Source organism: Dama dama, chromosome 2 (genome assembly GCF_033118175.1).
Source record: "Dama dama isolate Ldn47 chromosome 2, ASM3311817v1, whole genome shotgun sequence".
NCBI lineage: Eukaryota > Metazoa > Chordata > Mammalia > Artiodactyla > Cervidae > Dama > Dama dama.
The window spans coordinates 30,634,754-30,653,138 of NC_083682.1; the positions used below are offsets into that span (position 1 = coordinate 30,634,754).

Here is an 18,385-nt window from a genome sequence, read left to right on the forward strand (position 1 = left end):
TGAATATGGCTACTTCAGTTTTCTTTTGACTAATAATAGCATTACTTTAAATATATCCTGCCACTCCCTTCTGGCCTGCAGAGTTTCTGGTGAAAATTCAGCTGATAAACTTATGAGAATTCCCGTGTATGTTAATTTGTTGATTTTCCCTTCTTGATTTTAATATTTTTTGTATTTCAGTGTTTATCCATGTTGTCACAAATGGCAAAATTCCCATTTTATGTCTGAATAATATTCATATACATATATGTTCCTCTCTATGTAACACTTTCTTTATTCATCTAGAAACTTAGATTGTCTTCATGTCTTGGATATTATAAATAATGCTGCATAACCCTCCCAGATTTCAGACGGTGCTACAAAGGTTGTTGTTGTTTCATCACTAAGCTGTGTCTTTTTGACCCCATGGACTATAGCCCACCTATCTCTCTACCTGCATCTCTTCACCACATTCTTTACCACTGAGCCACCACGGAAGCCCACCACAAAGGGACAGTAATCAAAACATCAAGGTATTGACATAAAATTTGGATCAACAGAACAGAATACGGAACTCAAAAGTGTCTGACTCTTTTCCAACCTCATGAACGTGGCCCTCCAGGCTCCTCTGTCCATGGGATTTCCCAGGCAAGAATACTGGAGTGGGTTGCCATTTCCTTCTCTAGAGGAACTTCCTGACCCAGAGATTGAACTCACATCTCCTGCATTACAGGCAGATTCTTTACCACTGAGCCACTTGGGAAGCCATCGATAGTCAATCAATCTTCTACAAAGAACACAAAAAAATACAATGAAGTAAGACAGTCTCTTCAGCAAGTGGTATTGATAAAGCTGGACAGCCAAATGTAAATCAATGAAGTCAGAACACATCCTCACACCATGCACTAAAATAAACACAGAATGGCTCATAGACTTAATTATAAGACATGACACCATACAACTCTTAGGAAAGAACATAGGCAAAACATTCTGACATAAATTGTACCAGTTATTTCCTAAGATCAGTCTCCCAAGGCAATAGAAATAAAAGCAAAAATTAACAAACAGGACCTAATCAAACTTGCAAACTTTTGTGCAAGAAAGGAAATCATAAACAAGTACAACCTACTGACCAGGAGAGATTACTTGCAAATAATGCCACCAACCAGGCTTAGTTTCCCAAATGTATGAAAAGTTCATATAATGCAATAACCTAAAAAAAAAAAAAAAAAGCCTAATTGAAAAATGGGCAGAAGACCTAAATAGACATTTCTCCAAAGAAGATATACAGATGGCCAATAGGCACATGAAAAGATACTCAGAATCACTAATTATTACAGATAATGAAAAGAAAAATCACAATGAATTATCACCTTACATCAGTCAGAATAGCCATCATTAAAAAACCTAGTCTGATTGACTCTTAGGGCAGATGCAGATGCAACTGATGGAAACAGCTATAAAAAGGTGAATATTTCAGTCAGATATTAAAGTGAACTCAATGAAAATTTTCTGAAAATAGAATTAGCATAGAATAGAAGACATAGTATATTATATAACTAAATAATGAAAAACAACCATTCTGTGATGTAGTCAGGAAATGAAGCCTTAGAGTAGAGGAAAAGAGCTATCATGAGAGCATCTCTTTCTGTTCTAGGATTCTATGATGATCAGCAACCTCACTAATGCTGATGGGAGCACATGCAATTTCTTAGTCAATAAATAGCAAAGGTGATTCATTTTGATTTCTGTTGGTCATACCCAAGATGAAATAACATACTAGAAAGAACCTGGAAATTACCACTGTGCTGTTTTCCTGACACATCACTTATTGGCAAATGATTTTGTTAGTCACATCCCTTTTCTATAAAATTCAGATCAACTATTTTCAAATCAAACTGCTTGTGGTAAGGCTCCAATCCCACAGATTATTAATCAGTAGATCTAGGGCATAGACCAGGAATGTGTGTTGTTTGAATAAACCATCCTAGATTTTTTTCTATCAATATTTCCTCTTAAACATTCTTGAGAATCTTTAATGTTTATTTCTTATAGGTTTATCATGATGATTCTAGTCACAGAGATTAAATATACAGTGTTTGGTTGGTTTTATTATGGATGTCCTTATTAGTTCAGGCTGAATTTACTCTACAGTTTTCATATTCATGGTCTTAATATCTTGTATGGACAAGGTCCTAATCTTGGAATTAGGGCCCATGCATATTCTTAGATATGTTCTGCTTCCTGCCCTATCCAACCAGGCAGGGTCACCTAGGACAATGGTTTCTGGATTTGTTGGCCGCTTTGTTAGTGGATGTAGAAAACTTGAAATGGATCCACAAAAGCTTAACAACATATTGGACTACAAGTTTTGGGGAATGTTTAAGTTCCCTTGAAAGTAGTTTTGCTCAAATGATAATTTTGTAGTCACAGGGAGAAAGCAAAGGATGTACCTGTTTTATCCCATTTTCCTGCAGTTTGCAAATGTGCCTCATATTGTTTAATTGCATATCAAGAATTAAAGACACTGAGCAGTTTATGTTAATTTTCACAAAAGGAATAAGACTTACTACTCAGTGTAAATGTGTTTTATAACGTTTCTGACTCCTCTAGATAGCACACACTTAACTTTTCTTAATGTGCTGAGGAAATGAAAGGCAACAATGGCTTATATTTAGTATTGTAAGTACTCCTTGCTCAGAATCTTGCCGTTGCACCTGCCTGCAAGTCCCTGACCAAAGGGAGTTTATTCAACAGCAAAGCATTGTCTAGGAAAATGAGAGCATAAAATGTGCAGGAAATAAATCTAGAGCTGCTTGTAGAAACCTATGCCAGCATTTTCATACTAAAACAATTTTGGCAGAGATTTTAAAAGTTCTAGTTTACAATTATATCCAATATTCATTGTGTGACATTTGATGCCCTGATGAATTGTTGGCAGACACTGCATTAACAAAAATTTTCTAGGAGAGTCAAGCCCTGCTGTAATTGGACTGAGCGACCATACGGCATTGGCCTTCTGGGCTACGCTCCATCAGACCATCTGAAGAGGCTGGCTTCATAATAGGCATTCATTGTACTCCTGTGGTTTTTTTTTAAGAAGGAATAGGCATGCATCAAGATTATATGGGAAGGACAGATAGTTACCTAAGGTCTTTAGAATAAATTTCTGCTTTTTACATTAGATAATAGATTTCCATGTTTACCCTCCTATAACATCTTAATTTAAAGCATGCACAATGTAAACTTAATTATGATTTCTTACCAGATGTCATATAGAAACCATAATAATAATGGGTAACTTATAATTTGGTAAATATAAATAGCCTAATAAGCATGTTAATAATTATTATAAGGAAATTGGTCAAACAGTGATGTGTAAATACAAGGCTTAATCTTGTTGATAACTCTCTGACCCCTCTTAACTTCCCTGAGACAAAATGGTTTTCTCCTCTGGGTCTCCACAGTGCTTGGTTCATACACGTGTTTTATCCTGTATCACAATCCCTCTTGCATATTGATTATATGTATAAGGTTCTCATTTAGCATTAGATAATAGGCAATTTGAGGACAGACATAAAAGTATTGATATTTCCTTCAGAACCAAACAAAATGTAAATCATAACAGACGCTTTTAACTAGTTTTCCAAAATATCTAAAATGATGAAGTTAGGGCTTCCTGTTTCCAAATTTTAACTATTTCATGTAATGAATGAATTACGGTTCAGAGAGGGAATGCAACTTGCCTGGGGGGGCCTGGTAACAGAGGACATCAGTGTCGGACCCTGCCTCCCTCCCAGGCCACTGTTCCTCCAGTAACTACCATCATCTTGATTCAGCATTCCATTTTTAATCTTTGAACTTCTTCCAGTTTCTGCCTTTTTAAATATTAAAACAGTACCAAAGTATCATTCTATAATAAATTTAAATAAATTTCATACTTAAAAGTCACATGAGAGAAAAATTTAGCCAATGTTTCTTAAAAACTTGATAACCTAATTCCATTTTTTTAATATATTCTGAAAATCATGCTTGTTTTTAGCCTCCAGCTTGTCCCAGATATTAATTAAATATGAAGAATGAATTGGACCTTTTAACTGTCAGATGTATTTTTTCTAGGTAGAATTTCATGTTGCCCAGCTATGCATTTGTATTAAGTATTTTGACTTCTTTTAATGTATACAGAAAAGTCATCAGAGAAAAAACTAATCCCTCTTGTGAAGTAGAACCAAGTGCTCAATACCATTAACAAAGTTACTGTAATCAAGAGAATCAGAGATTAAAACCCAGAGAAGACTTTAAATGAATCTCTGATAAACCATCTCCTTTAATTCTTAAAGTATTACTGTTTGTTTCAGAGGGAGAATGGAGTGTAATTTAAAATAAACAAAATGCAAAAGAGGCTTTTCTTTTATAGGCTTTCCAGTAATTTTTTTACTCTATCATAGTGCCTGTTTTGGTTTTTGTTAACATTTGTTAAGTAAAGCCCTAGGTATCAGACGGTGCCCCAAGGTTTGAGAAAGACCTCAAGCTCAGGGAAACTGAAATACAGAGGTTTGCTAATCACAGGTCCTGGAAGAACACAAGGCATTCCTCCTTGAGCTACATGGGAGTGTCAAGGCCAAAAGGAAGCAGCAGAACCTGGGGCATATGCCTTTGTTAGGGTTGGTGTAGAGGGCTTCAGGTTCCAGGGTAGGCCAGATCCGTCAATTCAAGCTGAAAGGAGCAGCAGCAGAGTTTCGGTAAGCTTCACAGGGTTCTTACCTAAGGGTCTCACAAGGGGAAGTTGCTGAGAAACAAGAGGAACTGCATTACCAGCAGCACTGGAGAAGTTCCGTTAGGACCTTACACTTCCTTGTGTCTCTGCTGGCTGTTATCTAGGGAACGCACTGGAGGATGGTGCTGGGGGCTAGTGTCAGCTTCAGGCCCTTGAAGGCCGCTTAACAACACAAAATGGATGTCGATGCAACAGTATTATGGAGTAATTTTACTCATGGTGCCCTTTAAAAAAGGTCATTCTAAATATACAGTTTTATTTCCATATTTTCTAAATGGGATATTTGCACTGAAGCCAAAGGTGTGAACGTTCCTTAATGAAAACCTTCTGAAGCACCTGAATCCTTAAGTTGGTTAGATTGATCTGCTGATTCTGCCTTGAGGAAGAAAACAAATGAAAATTCAGGAAGGATAAAGGCATTCTCCAAGGTTAAGATTTCTCAAGGAAGACAGGTAGATGGTTAATCTGACATTTTTCCTGCCCTGTTAAATCATGAACAGGAAAGGATCAAGGACAGCCACGCATTCTTTAGCAATGTCAAGATCATCCAATGACCAGGGTCATTTATGTTGACACCACGACTGAAAATTAAAATGACTGAAGAGCTGTGTTTCTATTCTGATACAAATATTTGTCAACAAAATGGAGAAATTTTGACAGAAGGAAAAAACCTTAGAAAGGGAAAGAAACGGTAGGAACTAAGCCTAACTGATCATCTAATACATACAAAATACTCCTTTAGAAACCATTGTATACATTTTATTTCATCAAAACGCCTGTAAAGTAAGGATCATTTTGCCTACCTTACAGATAAGGATTCAGAACTTCCTTAAGATAAAGTAACTTTCCCAAGTATACACACCAAATAAGAGCTAAAGGAATTCTAACCCCGATGGACTCTTTACTCCATTCACCTAGCTGAGTTACTTTATTAAATCATTTCACTTGATGTCAGAAATTTTGAATGTATGCATCATTATCCCCATTTCACAAATGAAGGAAAAGTGAAGTCAAATTGGTATTTCCCATCCATCATTTCACTAACAAGTACTGGCCTGTCATGAAGTTTTCAACAGTATAGGAATATAGAAAACTGACATTTAATATCAAATAACAGAATATTAGTGGATTTTCTATGAACCAGTCTTTCTCTCTGATTCTCAAAAATAATTTTTTTCAATATTTGATCCTTTATATATATTAGTATTAAAATGTTATTCCTTCTCGGAAATATTGCTGAAACTAGCAGTGGATTTTGCTTGTTGGTTTATTTGTTCTGATGTCAAAATTTGCTATTGATGTTTAATCTTATTTTTCTGTAAAATATCAAAGAAATCTCAAAATATCAGAAACCTTAAAGCTCATTATCAAAGATATTGGAATATTACTCAGCCTTTGAAAATAATGAAGTAATGCCATTTGCAGCAACATGGATGGGCCTAGAGATTGTCATACTGAGTGAAGTAAGTCAGGGAAGGAGAAAGCTCATATGACATCCCTTATATGTGGAATCTAAAAAGAAATGATACAAAGAACTTAGTTATAAAACAGACTCACAGACTTAGAGAATGAACCTATGGTTGCAGGGGGTGAGGATGAGGGAATGTTGGGGGAAAGGAATAGTTAGGGAGTTTAGAATAGACTTGTACACACTGCCATATTTAAAATGGATAACCAACAGAGAACTACTGTATAGCTCAGGGAACTCTGCTCAATGTTATGTGACAGGCTGGATAGAAGGAGAGTCTGGGGGAGAATGGGTCCAGGTATAAGTATGGCTGAGATTATAACACTGTTAATTGGCTATACCCCAATACAAAATAAAAAGATTTTTTTTTCTCTCTTATAAAGATAGTAGGAGATGGAGTTGGGACTCAAATTTGTTTATGCATAACTTCCAGCCATTAAAATGAGAATCCTGACCATTGTTAAGGATACTCCAGTATTAGAGGCTGCACCAACATGGTAGGATTATGTATTTTTTCCACACAGGGATAAATAATTAAAGGGGCTTGTCTCAACTAAATTTGTTATTACTTTGCCTACTTTTGTGGCCATAATATAACATTTTGTCAGATAGTAATCTGTGCCCAAAGCACAGAAACAAACTGGTGATTCTGGAGGTGTTGGTGAAGATGCGTATGTGAGAAAGAGTGTGTAATTACTTTAATAAAGATATGTTCATGGCTCATCCCATTTCATAATTTAGAGACCCAGCTAGGTCGCCTGTTTAATTAATAGTTGAGCTGCACATTGAAGTAGGTGAATCTGTGCAGACTTTCCTGATCAATCTCCATATTTTATTACTTGAGTTTCTAGAAATATGTACAATATTCATCAGGTTGAATTTTATCTAATTGAGAGTAGTTTGAAGGTTTGTGCCTTCAGAAGTGCTTAAATCTGTTGCCTTTCTGAATAACACTAGGGATTTTATGAATCCCATCTCACGAAGTTTCCACAATGCCTGTGAGGCACACACAAAAAAATAAACTTAAAGGTTGTGTTCATTGTAAGATCAAAGTATCAAAAAGGTTAGAATTGTCTTCCAGCCACAAAATATTTTCTTTAATGTTGAAATTTAATAAGTTTTCATTGTTCAGATGATCAAAGGCTTGTCTCAAATAGTCAGCTGTGCTTACCATACTCCACCATAAATCCTATGGTATCTTTCTCAAGACAATGACCTCAAGTAATACCTCACACACAAAAAATGCTTTTGAGGTCAGATGTATTTAGGAAATGGTTATATCATATCTCCTAAGAGATTTATAGTGCATTTATACATTACAAAGAAGTGGATTTCAAATTTCACTGTTCATTTGAATTGCTGGATTGCTGATTAAAAATGCAAGCCCTATATTTATAAGACTGAATTATCACCCAGGAGTATTATATTTAATAAGCACCCTATATGATTATGTGAGAAGATCATTCAAGACCAAAGATTTAAGAAATTTTGTGTTAAAGACTCTGAGAAGAACTACCTTAAATACCATTGTTTAATGTTCCAGTAAAGTTTTCCTCAAACTTATGTAACTTATATACTCCACTATTGAAAAAGATATTTTGGGAAGCCTTACACTCTGCATTTACTTTCTGCATTTGGATCTTGATTTTCTACATTTTAGTTTCTTCCCCCTCCAAGGCCAAAGGCAAGTATAATAAAAACAAAGGTCAGTTGTATTATTACAATAAAAACAAAATACTTGTAATATTCCAGGGAAATTTTAGTTTCTGGGTGTAACTCAAACCCATACAACATAAAAAGAAAAAAAAATTAGTACAGAAGATTCCTCATGTAGCTGCCTAAATTTCTTTGGACTAAGGCAGTCAAAGTTTCAACTACTCTTCTATATACTGTAGACTTATTTTGAAGAAGAGGCTATTGTACAACCCGTTTGGAGCTGTTATCAAATATAACTAAATCTTATCATTTGACAAACTCAGACACTTATGAAAATTCAAAAGGACTAAAATATTTTCATAGCCAATGTTCCTTTAATTCATTTATTTACTCAGTGACTACATATGACCATTTTCTATCTAATAGGCATCTAGCTGGGATCTAGGGCTGAAAAATGTAGGCTCTATCTTCAAGGAACTTACAATATATTGAGGAATCAGACATACACATACATATAAAATCATTTGGTGTCAAAGGTACATAATGCACTGTACCTTTAGTGAAAGTGTGATGAGCCTGTCTAGTCGTGAAATTAATGTGCTAGGAAGGGAGAAACTAGCTGGTCTTCAGGATCTCACAGTGAAGAGGGACTGTCATGAAGGTGTAGAGGGGAGTGCATACTACACAGCCACAGAAGGGTGAAGTAACATGCTGAACGTTCAGTTAGGAGCCGTGTAGAGTAATAATAGGGAGCAGGTAAGAATAACTTTGCTTTCAAATCTGAATTGGAGTAGGTTAAATATCCTACACAATTTCTTTAGTTATCATCCACTCCTAGAAAGTTAGATTTCAAAGCCAACTTAGGTATCCTCTTTGTTTGACTTCAAAGAAACTAACTTGTTCAAGGTTAGAGTTACACAGTGGCCATGAACTATTAGACTCCCAGTCTCTGTTTTATACATTTTCTACAGGGAAAGGATTATAGAAATATCACTATAAAGTACATATTCTTACATTAAACAGTTTCGACATTTACTTTAAAAATGTGTTTAAGTTAAAAAAAATGATGAGAAGGAAAGGAAGAGATGAAAGGAGAATTGAGAGGCAGTGAGGAAAAGAGGGAAAAGAGGCTGACTGAGGAAGAAGGAAGAAAGAGAGGGATGGAGGGAAGAGAAATTCAATATTTTAACCCTTGGTGAATATGAAAATGAAAGCCAGCTGGAATATGCTGCCAGTAAGTCATTTTCTTTAAGACTATGGAAACTAGTAAGTAAGAAGGGATATCCTGCCTAGTGAAATATATGATCTTATTTGCATAAATATAATCTTTTTTAAGGTGTTGAAGATTTTTTGCTAGACAGATTGATGTTGACCAAAACAGACAGACTGATAGACATGTCTTCAGCAATTATGTGTTTACTTGGAATCAGTAGAGAATTACAATTTGGGCATCTGCAATCATGGTGAGCAAGGTCCAAGTCCCCACAAAGCAAAGGCAAAAGGACTTTTTATGGAGGGGAAAAGAGGATTGGAAGGGCTACAATAAACAGAGTTCTTGGCTTTTCATGGGCTGAATTGTTGCCAGGAAAGAAGAGGAGTCTGTCTTCATCTTGTTGGGCTCTACTATTGTTGTGGCATATGAGAGCTCCCCTTTTGGTCTCCTAATTCCATTTAATTGTAATTTCAGTTTTGTTTTTGTTTTTTTTTTAACAATGATCATAATGTTTACATTGTTTTCTGGCTTGCAATCTTGATGTTCCTGCAGATATATAGACCATGAACATATTTAAATCTTAAGAGTCTAGATACATCAGGGATAATAGAATATAGTAGTTGTGCAACTCTTTATTTTTTAAAACTTTTTGCAAAGAAAGAATTTTTCATTGGAATTGAGCTTTTTTTTTTTTTTTTTTAGTAGCTGTCTGTCATAAGCATCACTGAGACCCTCAAATGGACTGTGAATAATTGCCTTCTCCCTGGGATCTCAGTAATGTTGTGATCATTTTTGTCCCTCACTTGACCTTTCAGCTTGTCTCAAAGTGAAGGAAATTTACCAATGGGAAGATTTCAAGCGAGATTTTCTGTTCCTTTCCTTCATTTAATTTAACTTCACTGACGTTCTTTCAATCGCAGCTTTTACAGGAGAGCACGGCCTGTTCTACGAAGCAGGATGAAAATCTTCCAAACAATGACACTGCAGAATCATCACCTGTCCCACAGGTATTTTGTTTGTTTGATTGTTGGATTGTCAGAAAACACTTTTTGAAGCTCATGGGTTCTATGATTTTCTCCCTTGCTCTAGCTGAAGCCAGGATGCTGTATTACCTAATACAAGATATATGTTTCACCTATTGCTTCTGAACCTTTCCATGGCCACTGTGCCTGCCACTAGGCTTTGATTTGATTAGCTGAAGTCCTAGAAGAACAAGGGCAAGGGAGGTGTCTTACCCTTCCCCAGCAACCAAGGAACAAAACAAAAGTAAAGAGAAAACAAAAAGTACACTTACATTCCTTAGCGGACAAAGAAGATAAATGAAGACTTGAGAAACAGAAGGTAGAAAGACATACATATCCCCCACAAAACAAATAACAAACATAACTCAGGAGCTTAATACTGAACTTCTATCTAGAAGTTCTATATTTGACCAAATATATTGCATCATAGCAAGTATTAAGAGTCATTTTACTTCAGTCGCTCAGTCGTGTCCGACTCTTTGCGACCCCATGAACCGCAGCACGCCAGGCCTCCCTGTCCATCACCAACTCCCAGAGTTTACCCAAACTCATGTCCGTTGAGTCGGTGATGCCATCCAACCATCTCATCCTCTGTCGTCCCCTTCTCCTGCCCTCAATCTTTCCCAGCATCAGGGTCTTTTCAATTTACTTAACACAACATTTTTCAGTTTGGGGATTAGATTAATCAGAGTTTGAATGGTTTGGCCAAAGTTTTCTCAAAAAAGTTTTTGAAATTTTTTCTACTTGTAAAACATTTTATGTGCTTTCACAAAGTAACAGTGTTAACATAAATAAGTGTTAACACTTATTTTCTGCCTGGCATTGGTTTTCTGTAAGAAGTTTGTTGAGATACTTGAGTTATTGTTTAATTTTTACATTAAACATTTTTGAGTCTAATTATCTTTTCCATATTCTTTGACAGGATGAATCAGTGCCTTCTTGTACTGAATGTGATGAGGAAAAAAAAACAGAAAACCAAATGAATGACTCCGAAGGGACAGCAAATAGAGAAAAAAAATTACTGTAAATACCAAGAAACTGTGTTAAAAAACATCCATTTGCTATTGTATTCATACTCTTTTTAGACCACAAGCTTGATGGAAATACTAAATTTTTAAAGCATGCAACTTTTTCACAATTTTATGTAACTTTATAAAGTAGTCTACAAATTTTCCAAAAGATTCCACGCCAATTATGATCCTTAAGCAATAACCTAATTAAAATGGATATCTGCAGTCCTAAGTCGTCATTGTCATTAGTAAGTTGCCCAGTATAAACTGGTCTTTTTTATAACTCAAATGCAAAATAACATTTAATATTTCTGGTTAATTTGGGTAGCCAGTACTTCCCTGATCTAGTTGTTGTTTTTTTTTTTTTTAATCAATTGGAGAATAACTAAATGTTGCAGATCCTTAACATCCTTAGAATACAATTTGAAACCACATCATAAAGATTTTAGTCCATGCTGGTTAACTGGAATCACTTTCCTTAAGGTTCTAATCTGTGCTGACCCAAATGTATCATTTGTTTGATGACATTCATTGCTATTCTCATTATTATTTACAGCCATGTCTAATAATGTCAGGGGTTTAGTCAGTTAAGAAAGTTCATTAAATATGTTTAGTATGATGTAGACAAAATATCAAGAATGAAAGTCTAAGTTACTGACACAATTGGTTAGATTTTTGGCATCCTATAGACACACCCTTATGGTTGTCTGCTGGAATTACTCCAAGTTACAAATCAAGCTCAGTGTGAATTTAGATATGAAATTGGGTAACAGAATGTGGGATGGGAAGAGGGGTCCGGGATACAAACATGCAAGCAGATAGTATACATCTTAAAATGGAGACTTGAAAGTAAACAGCCTTATAGAACTAATGAACCCCAATTTGTATATTTTGAAAAGAAAAATTATTATTAAATCAATGGCTGTGGGAATCTCTGACGTTGGGACTCTACATAGGAATTGTTGTTCAGTTGCTAAGTTGTGTTTGACCCTGTGCACCCACAGACTGCAGCACAGTAGGCTTCCCTGTCCTTCACTATCTCCTGGAATTTGTTCAAAATCTTAGAGTACCACTGATCAAATAAACTCACTCTTGAATAGTCTGCTTCCTCTCAAGCAAGAGAAATTGATACTGATCAAACTTATAGACTAAAATTGATGGGTTAAATGATGTGGTTAGGTTGTCTGCACCAAATACATTAACTTCTGTTGGTTAGACTCATTCTGTAGAAAGCACGTAAAACCACTGTTTTTTTTTAGAATAGATCTGCCAAGCCACAATTAATTTGGAGCACAATATGCTGGCAAGCTACATATATATATAACATGAAATCTGTAATCAATAGATGAACTTAAATTGTGGAATGTAATGGCCCAACTTTGATCACAATGACATATTCAAAGAAATGTAGTGATCTGGAGAAATGCTAAACCGTCATTAACAGTAAAAGTAATACTGTGACATATTAAGATATGTCTAAGTAATACTGTGACATTAAGATATGTCTAAGGTACCTAGTTTTATAGATGATTTGTAGAGTCTTGGGGTGAAATGATCAGGACAGAAGAAGTGATGAAGCCTGAAGTTCTTGCCGACTCCTTAGCTCTAAAAATCATTTGATTTGATGAGATGGAATATTGCTAGTTTCCCAAGTCTTATTTCTTGTAATTTTCATACTGTACCAAGAAACTCTTGACCATCTCTAAAGGTTTATGAAAGGGAAGCAGATAGTTTAGTTTAATTTAGGTGTACTTTTCTACTCCATCCCCCGCACCCCCCCCCCCCCGCCCCCAGCCCTGCCCCATGGCTCCAACCTCAATCCTAGTTCATATGGATCCTATGGAAAGTTAATCACCATTTCACTGTGTATGTCTTGAGGAATCTTTGAGATAATAAAAAGAGAGTCACTCTGATATTTTTCTGAAAATTTCAGAGGGTAACATAATGAAAGAGAATCTGGCTTAATATTAATCAACAGCTTCATCTGTAAATTATTTTTTCTATACTCAATTCCTATTCTAGTCCATAATAATATCAGTTTGTTTCTCTCAATTACTGACATGATCAAGTGGGCTTTGACTGATTATAATGTACACAATCTTCTTTAACAAGAGGCAGCATTATTCATCCTAGAGTTTACTGTGGTATATTCACTGCATTATTTGTTAAAAAAACAAAAATTTTGTGATAGAAGAATTTCATAAACATTTCTAAGAAATATTCTAGAAATTCCTTTTAACAGTTAATCACAGAATTCTTTTTAGTATGTACTATTACTTGACTTTAATGAATACATTTATATCAATCCATTAATTGGTTTAAAATAGTATCAGAAAGGTTTAAAATGTGTTAAAAACGTGTGGCTTTTGTACATAAGAGAGGTACCATTTCTTATTTTTTAAAGTAACTTCTATATAAATAGATGTTATTTTTGAGGGGCTAACATTTGTAGCCTAGCTATCTGCATATGGAAAAAAAATTAACCGAATGTAGAATGTAGATAGTACAGTTCTACTATGTACTGTAATGGTGAGCAGTGAAAAATTACATATGCTTTGCAGAATGCAAATTGGTTCCTATTGAGAAACAAACACATTTTCCAATGGAATAACTTAATATGGGTACTACCACAACTAACTATTTATTTATCTCTAGTTATTTTGAAAAACTAAGCAATGCTTTATACTCATTCTAAGTTGGAAATTGGTTTTGGATTTTGTGTTTCTTTTTATATGCATTAACTGTGTAAACTAGTGCCTAAAATGTATAAGACCTAAATGAAAGCTGACTATGTCTATCCCATGCCAACATTCTCAAGATGAAAAGTGAAAAATTAACTCACCTGGATGTGGTATTCTGTGTGATCTCAAATCTTTGAATAATGAATGTCCATGACTAATTTTTTCATTCTTTAATCCTATATTTAGCATCGAAGTGCTACTTGAGAAGCATTTGTTTCATAAAGTATACTGGTTTAAAAAGCTAAGACAGTTCCATGTAAATGAGACATGTACTGTTTTAGATGGACAGTGTGGATAGCTGGATTAAAACAGTATTTGTGAACTTTGCTAAAATGGAATCTTTTATTTTCGTAGTTCTATAATCAGCACTAGAAGTAGACGTTGAACTTAGTGACAGTGAGTAAGGTAAACTGGTCAGACTGAGAGACTAATGAAAACGTCTACTTAGGGGACATTTTCTTAGTCATGTATACATTCTTAAATTTCCCCACACTATCTGTTCATCCGGGTTACATTACATAATATTGATGGGCAAGTGGTGAAGAAGAAAAGGTACCAAAAAATGGCCTATTTTTGCTCAATAAATGTTTGTTTCCAAGACCATTATGTATATATCTACATAAACTAATTGAAAAACACAGATTCACTTTTAGGCATGTAATCTGTGGGCTTTATTTTTCCTCCCAATTAGGTTGCCCTCTGAGATTCGAAAACTTCCCCCAGACCTGCCAGTGCGAGGGTTTCCTGGTGTTTGGAAACTTCCTCTATTATGACTCCTTTCCCAGGATGGATCTCCATCCCTAGCTCTTTTGTCTCTCTTTTTATCTTTTATATTTTGTCCTACCTCCTTTCGAAGATGATGGGCTGCTTTTCTGGGTGTCTGATGTCCTCTGCTAGCGGTCAGAAGTTGTTTTGTGAAGTTTGCTCAGCGTTCAAATGTTCTTTCGATGAATATGTAGGGGAGAAAATGGTCTCCCCGTCCTATTCCTCCACCATCTTAGCTCCTCCACATATTCACTTTTAAAATAGTACTTGCTTCTGTGTTTCATGATCTAAGAACATTTTTGAAATCTCATCCTAGGAATTTCTTCGATCTCTCTTTGCCTCTGTCTAAGAAAAATCCTTATATAGTGTTTTGTTTTGCTTTTTCCTTTTATATAATTGAGTTACATGTTGGCAGAGATTTTTGTCTATTTATTTGCAAATGAGTCTCAACTGCTTAGAACTATTTGCTCCATAAAAGGTGCTCAAATATCTGTTGAATGAATGAATTCAGAACCTAAAGCATCCAGGGAAGAAGGAAATAAGGTAGCATGCTCTAGTATGTAACAGGAAATCATGATATCATCTTTTAGGAAAAGGCAATAAATATGTTCTTGTTTATTTTGATTTTGGGCTATTTTTCCTTTGCCTGTTTATCTGAAAGGTTTTTCTTTGGGCCTATAGATGTGACTTTAAGCAAAGTAGATAGGCGCATGCTTCTGGCTCAGTCACATCCGACTCTCTGTGACCCTGTGGGCTGTAGCCCACCAGGCTCCTCTGTACATGGGATTCTCCCAGCAAGAATACTGGGGCAGGTTGCCACTTCCTTCTCCAGGGGATCTTCCTGACCCAGGGATCAAACCTGTCTCTCCTGTGTCTGCTGCACTGCAGGTGAATTCTCTACTGCTGAACCACACCCATGAGAAAGCTTGGAGATATGGCACTCCTGGGTGCATTCTGGAATACACCTTATTATGTAATAGACATCGCTCATATGCCATGTATGTTTCTTTAATTGGAACCCAGCTGGGACATTTACCTGAACTAGCACAAGTCACTTGATTTCTTTTAGTACAAGTTACTAAGCTCTTAGGCCTTAAGTAGTATTGAAGTAATAAAGAATGTTCAAACCACCAGACAATTGCATTCATCTCCCATGCAAGTAAGGTTTTGGTCAAAATCCTCCACACTAGGCTTTAGCATTAGGTGAACTGAGAACTTCCAGATATTCAAACTGGGTTTAGAAAAGGCAGAGGAACCAGAGATCAAATTCCCAACATGTGCTGAATCATAGAGAAAGCAATGGAATTCTAGAAAAACATCTACCTTTGTTTCATTGACTACACTGAAGCCTTTCACTGTATAGATTGTAACAAACTGTGGAAAACGCTTACATAGATGGGAATACCAGACAATCTTACCTGTCTCTTAAGAAACCTGTATGCGGGTCAAAAAGCAACAATTAGAACCCTGTATACAACAACTGACTAGTTCAGGATTGAAAAAGAAGAATGAAAAGGCTGCTTATTGTCACCCTGTTTATTTAACTTATACACAGAGTACATCATACAAAATGCTGGGCTGGATGAGTTACAAGCTGGAATCAAGATTGCCGGGAAAAATATCAACAACTTCAGATGTGCAGATGATACCACTCTAATGGCAGAAAGCCAAGAGGAACTAAAGAGCCTCTTGATCAGGGTGAAGGAAGAGAGTTGAAAATGTTGGCTTAAATATTAAAAATAAATAAATAAATCCAGATATTGGCATTCAGTCCCATCACTTCATGGCAAATAGAAGGGGAAAAGGTAGGAGCCGTGACAGGTTTCCTCTTCTTGGGCTCTAAAATCACTGTGGACTGTGACTGCAGAAATGAAATTAGAAATGATTGCTTCTTGGCAGGAAAGCTATGAAAAAGCTAGACAGTGTGTTAAAAAGCAGACACCACTTTGCTGACAAAGGTTCATATACTAAAGGCTATGATCTTTCCAGTAGTGATGTACGGATGTGCGACCTGCACAATAAAGAAGGCAAAGCACCAAAGAATTGATGTTTTTGAACTGTAGTGCTGGAAAAGACACTTGAGAGTCCCTTGGAAAGCAAGAAGATCAAACCAGTCAATTTTAAAGAAATAAATTTTGCATACTCTTTGGAAGATCTGATACTGAAGCTCCAATACTTTGGCCACATAATGCAAACAGCTGATACATTGGAAAAGACCCTGATGCTGGGAAAGATTGAAGGCAGAAGGAGAAGAGGGCAACAGAGGATGAAATGGTCAGATGGCATCATCGATTCATTAGACATGAACTTGAGAAAACTCTGGAAGATGGTGAGGGACAGATAAACCAGGTATGCTATAGTCCATGGGGATTCACAAATAGTTAGACATGACCTGGTGACTGAAGAAGGATAGATATTTTTTCATATAATTTATTTACTGGCTAACATTCTGCATATACTTTTCGTGGAGAAAAGGAGTCAAAGTCTAAGGTATTGTGAAAATCACTGAATAACATGATCTCAATGATTCCCTCTCCATTCATTCAGTCAGTCAGTCATTCATTCACTACATATTATGTGAGATTCTAAAATGTGCCTACCATCCACTTATTTTGAGGGCCCAATAGTAAACAAAAGTAGAAATTATTAATATTAATATTACACTTAATATATACCAGCCATGGTTTTCATTTTCTATCATTAGTATTCTCAGGATTCTGCACTCAATATGAGTGCAATTGCAAATTTCAAAGACTCAGCAGTGGCCACAGGACTGGAAAAGGTCAGTTTTCATTCCAATCCCAAAGCAAGGCAATGCCAATGATTGTTCAAACTACCACACAATTGCACTCATCTCACATGCTAGCAAAGTAATGCTCAAAATTCTCCAAGTGAGGATTCAACAGTAGGTGAACCAAGAACTTCCAGATGTTCAAGCTGGATTTAGAAAAGGCAGAGGAACAAGAGAGCCAATTGCCAACATCAGCTGGATCATCGAAAAAGCAAGAGAATTTCAGAAAAACATCTACTTCATTGACTATGCTAAAGCCTTTGTATGGATCACAACAAACTGGAAAATTCTTCAAGAGATGGGAATACCAGACCACCTGACCTCCTCCTGAGAAATCTGTATGCAGGTCAGGAAGCAACAGTTAGAACTGAACATAGAACAACAGACTGGTTCCAAATCGGGAAGGGAGTATGTCAAGGCTGTATATTTTCACCCTGTTATGCACAGTACATCACGGAAAATGCTGGGCTGGATGAAACACAAGCTGGAATCTGGGTTGCTGGGAGAAAATCAATAACATCAGATATGCAGATAACACTGCTTTCTTATGGCAGAAAGTGAAGAGGAACTGAGGAGCCTCTTGATGAAAGTGAAAAAGAAGAGTGAGAAAAAAAAAAAACTGGCTTGAAAGTCAACATTCAAAAAACTAAATTCATGGCATCCAGGCCCACCACTTCATGACAAACAGATGGGGAAATAATGGAAACAGTGACAAACTTTATTTTCTTGGGCTCCAGAATCACTGCAGATGGTGACTGCAGCCATGAAATTAAAAGACACTTGCTCCTTGGAAGAAAAGCTAACCTAGAAAGCATATTAAAAAGCAGAGACATTACTTTGCCAACAAAGGTCTGTCTGACTCAAAGCTATGGTTTTTCCTATAGTCATGTATGGCTGTGAGATTTGGATCATAAAGGAAGCTGAGTGCTGAAGAACTGATGCTTTTGAACTGTGGTGTTGGAG

General features: G+C 36.1%; 1 protein-coding gene across 1 annotated transcript in view; it reads left to right on the forward strand.

The window, feature by feature from the left end:
* The window catches only part of LUZP2 (leucine zipper protein 2), a 476,247-nt gene extending 464,953 nt beyond the window's left edge, over positions 1-11,294 (forward strand). Inside the window, exons 9-10 of the mRNA XM_061158485.1 lie at positions 10,014-10,100; positions 11,038-11,294. Coding sequence (XP_061014468.1) covers positions 10,014-10,100; positions 11,038-11,142 — 192 coding nt within the window. The 3' untranslated portion in view covers positions 11,143-11,294. The remainder of the gene's footprint in view (positions 1-10,013; positions 10,101-11,037) is intronic.
* Positions 11,295-18,385: the final 7,091 nt, after the last annotated feature.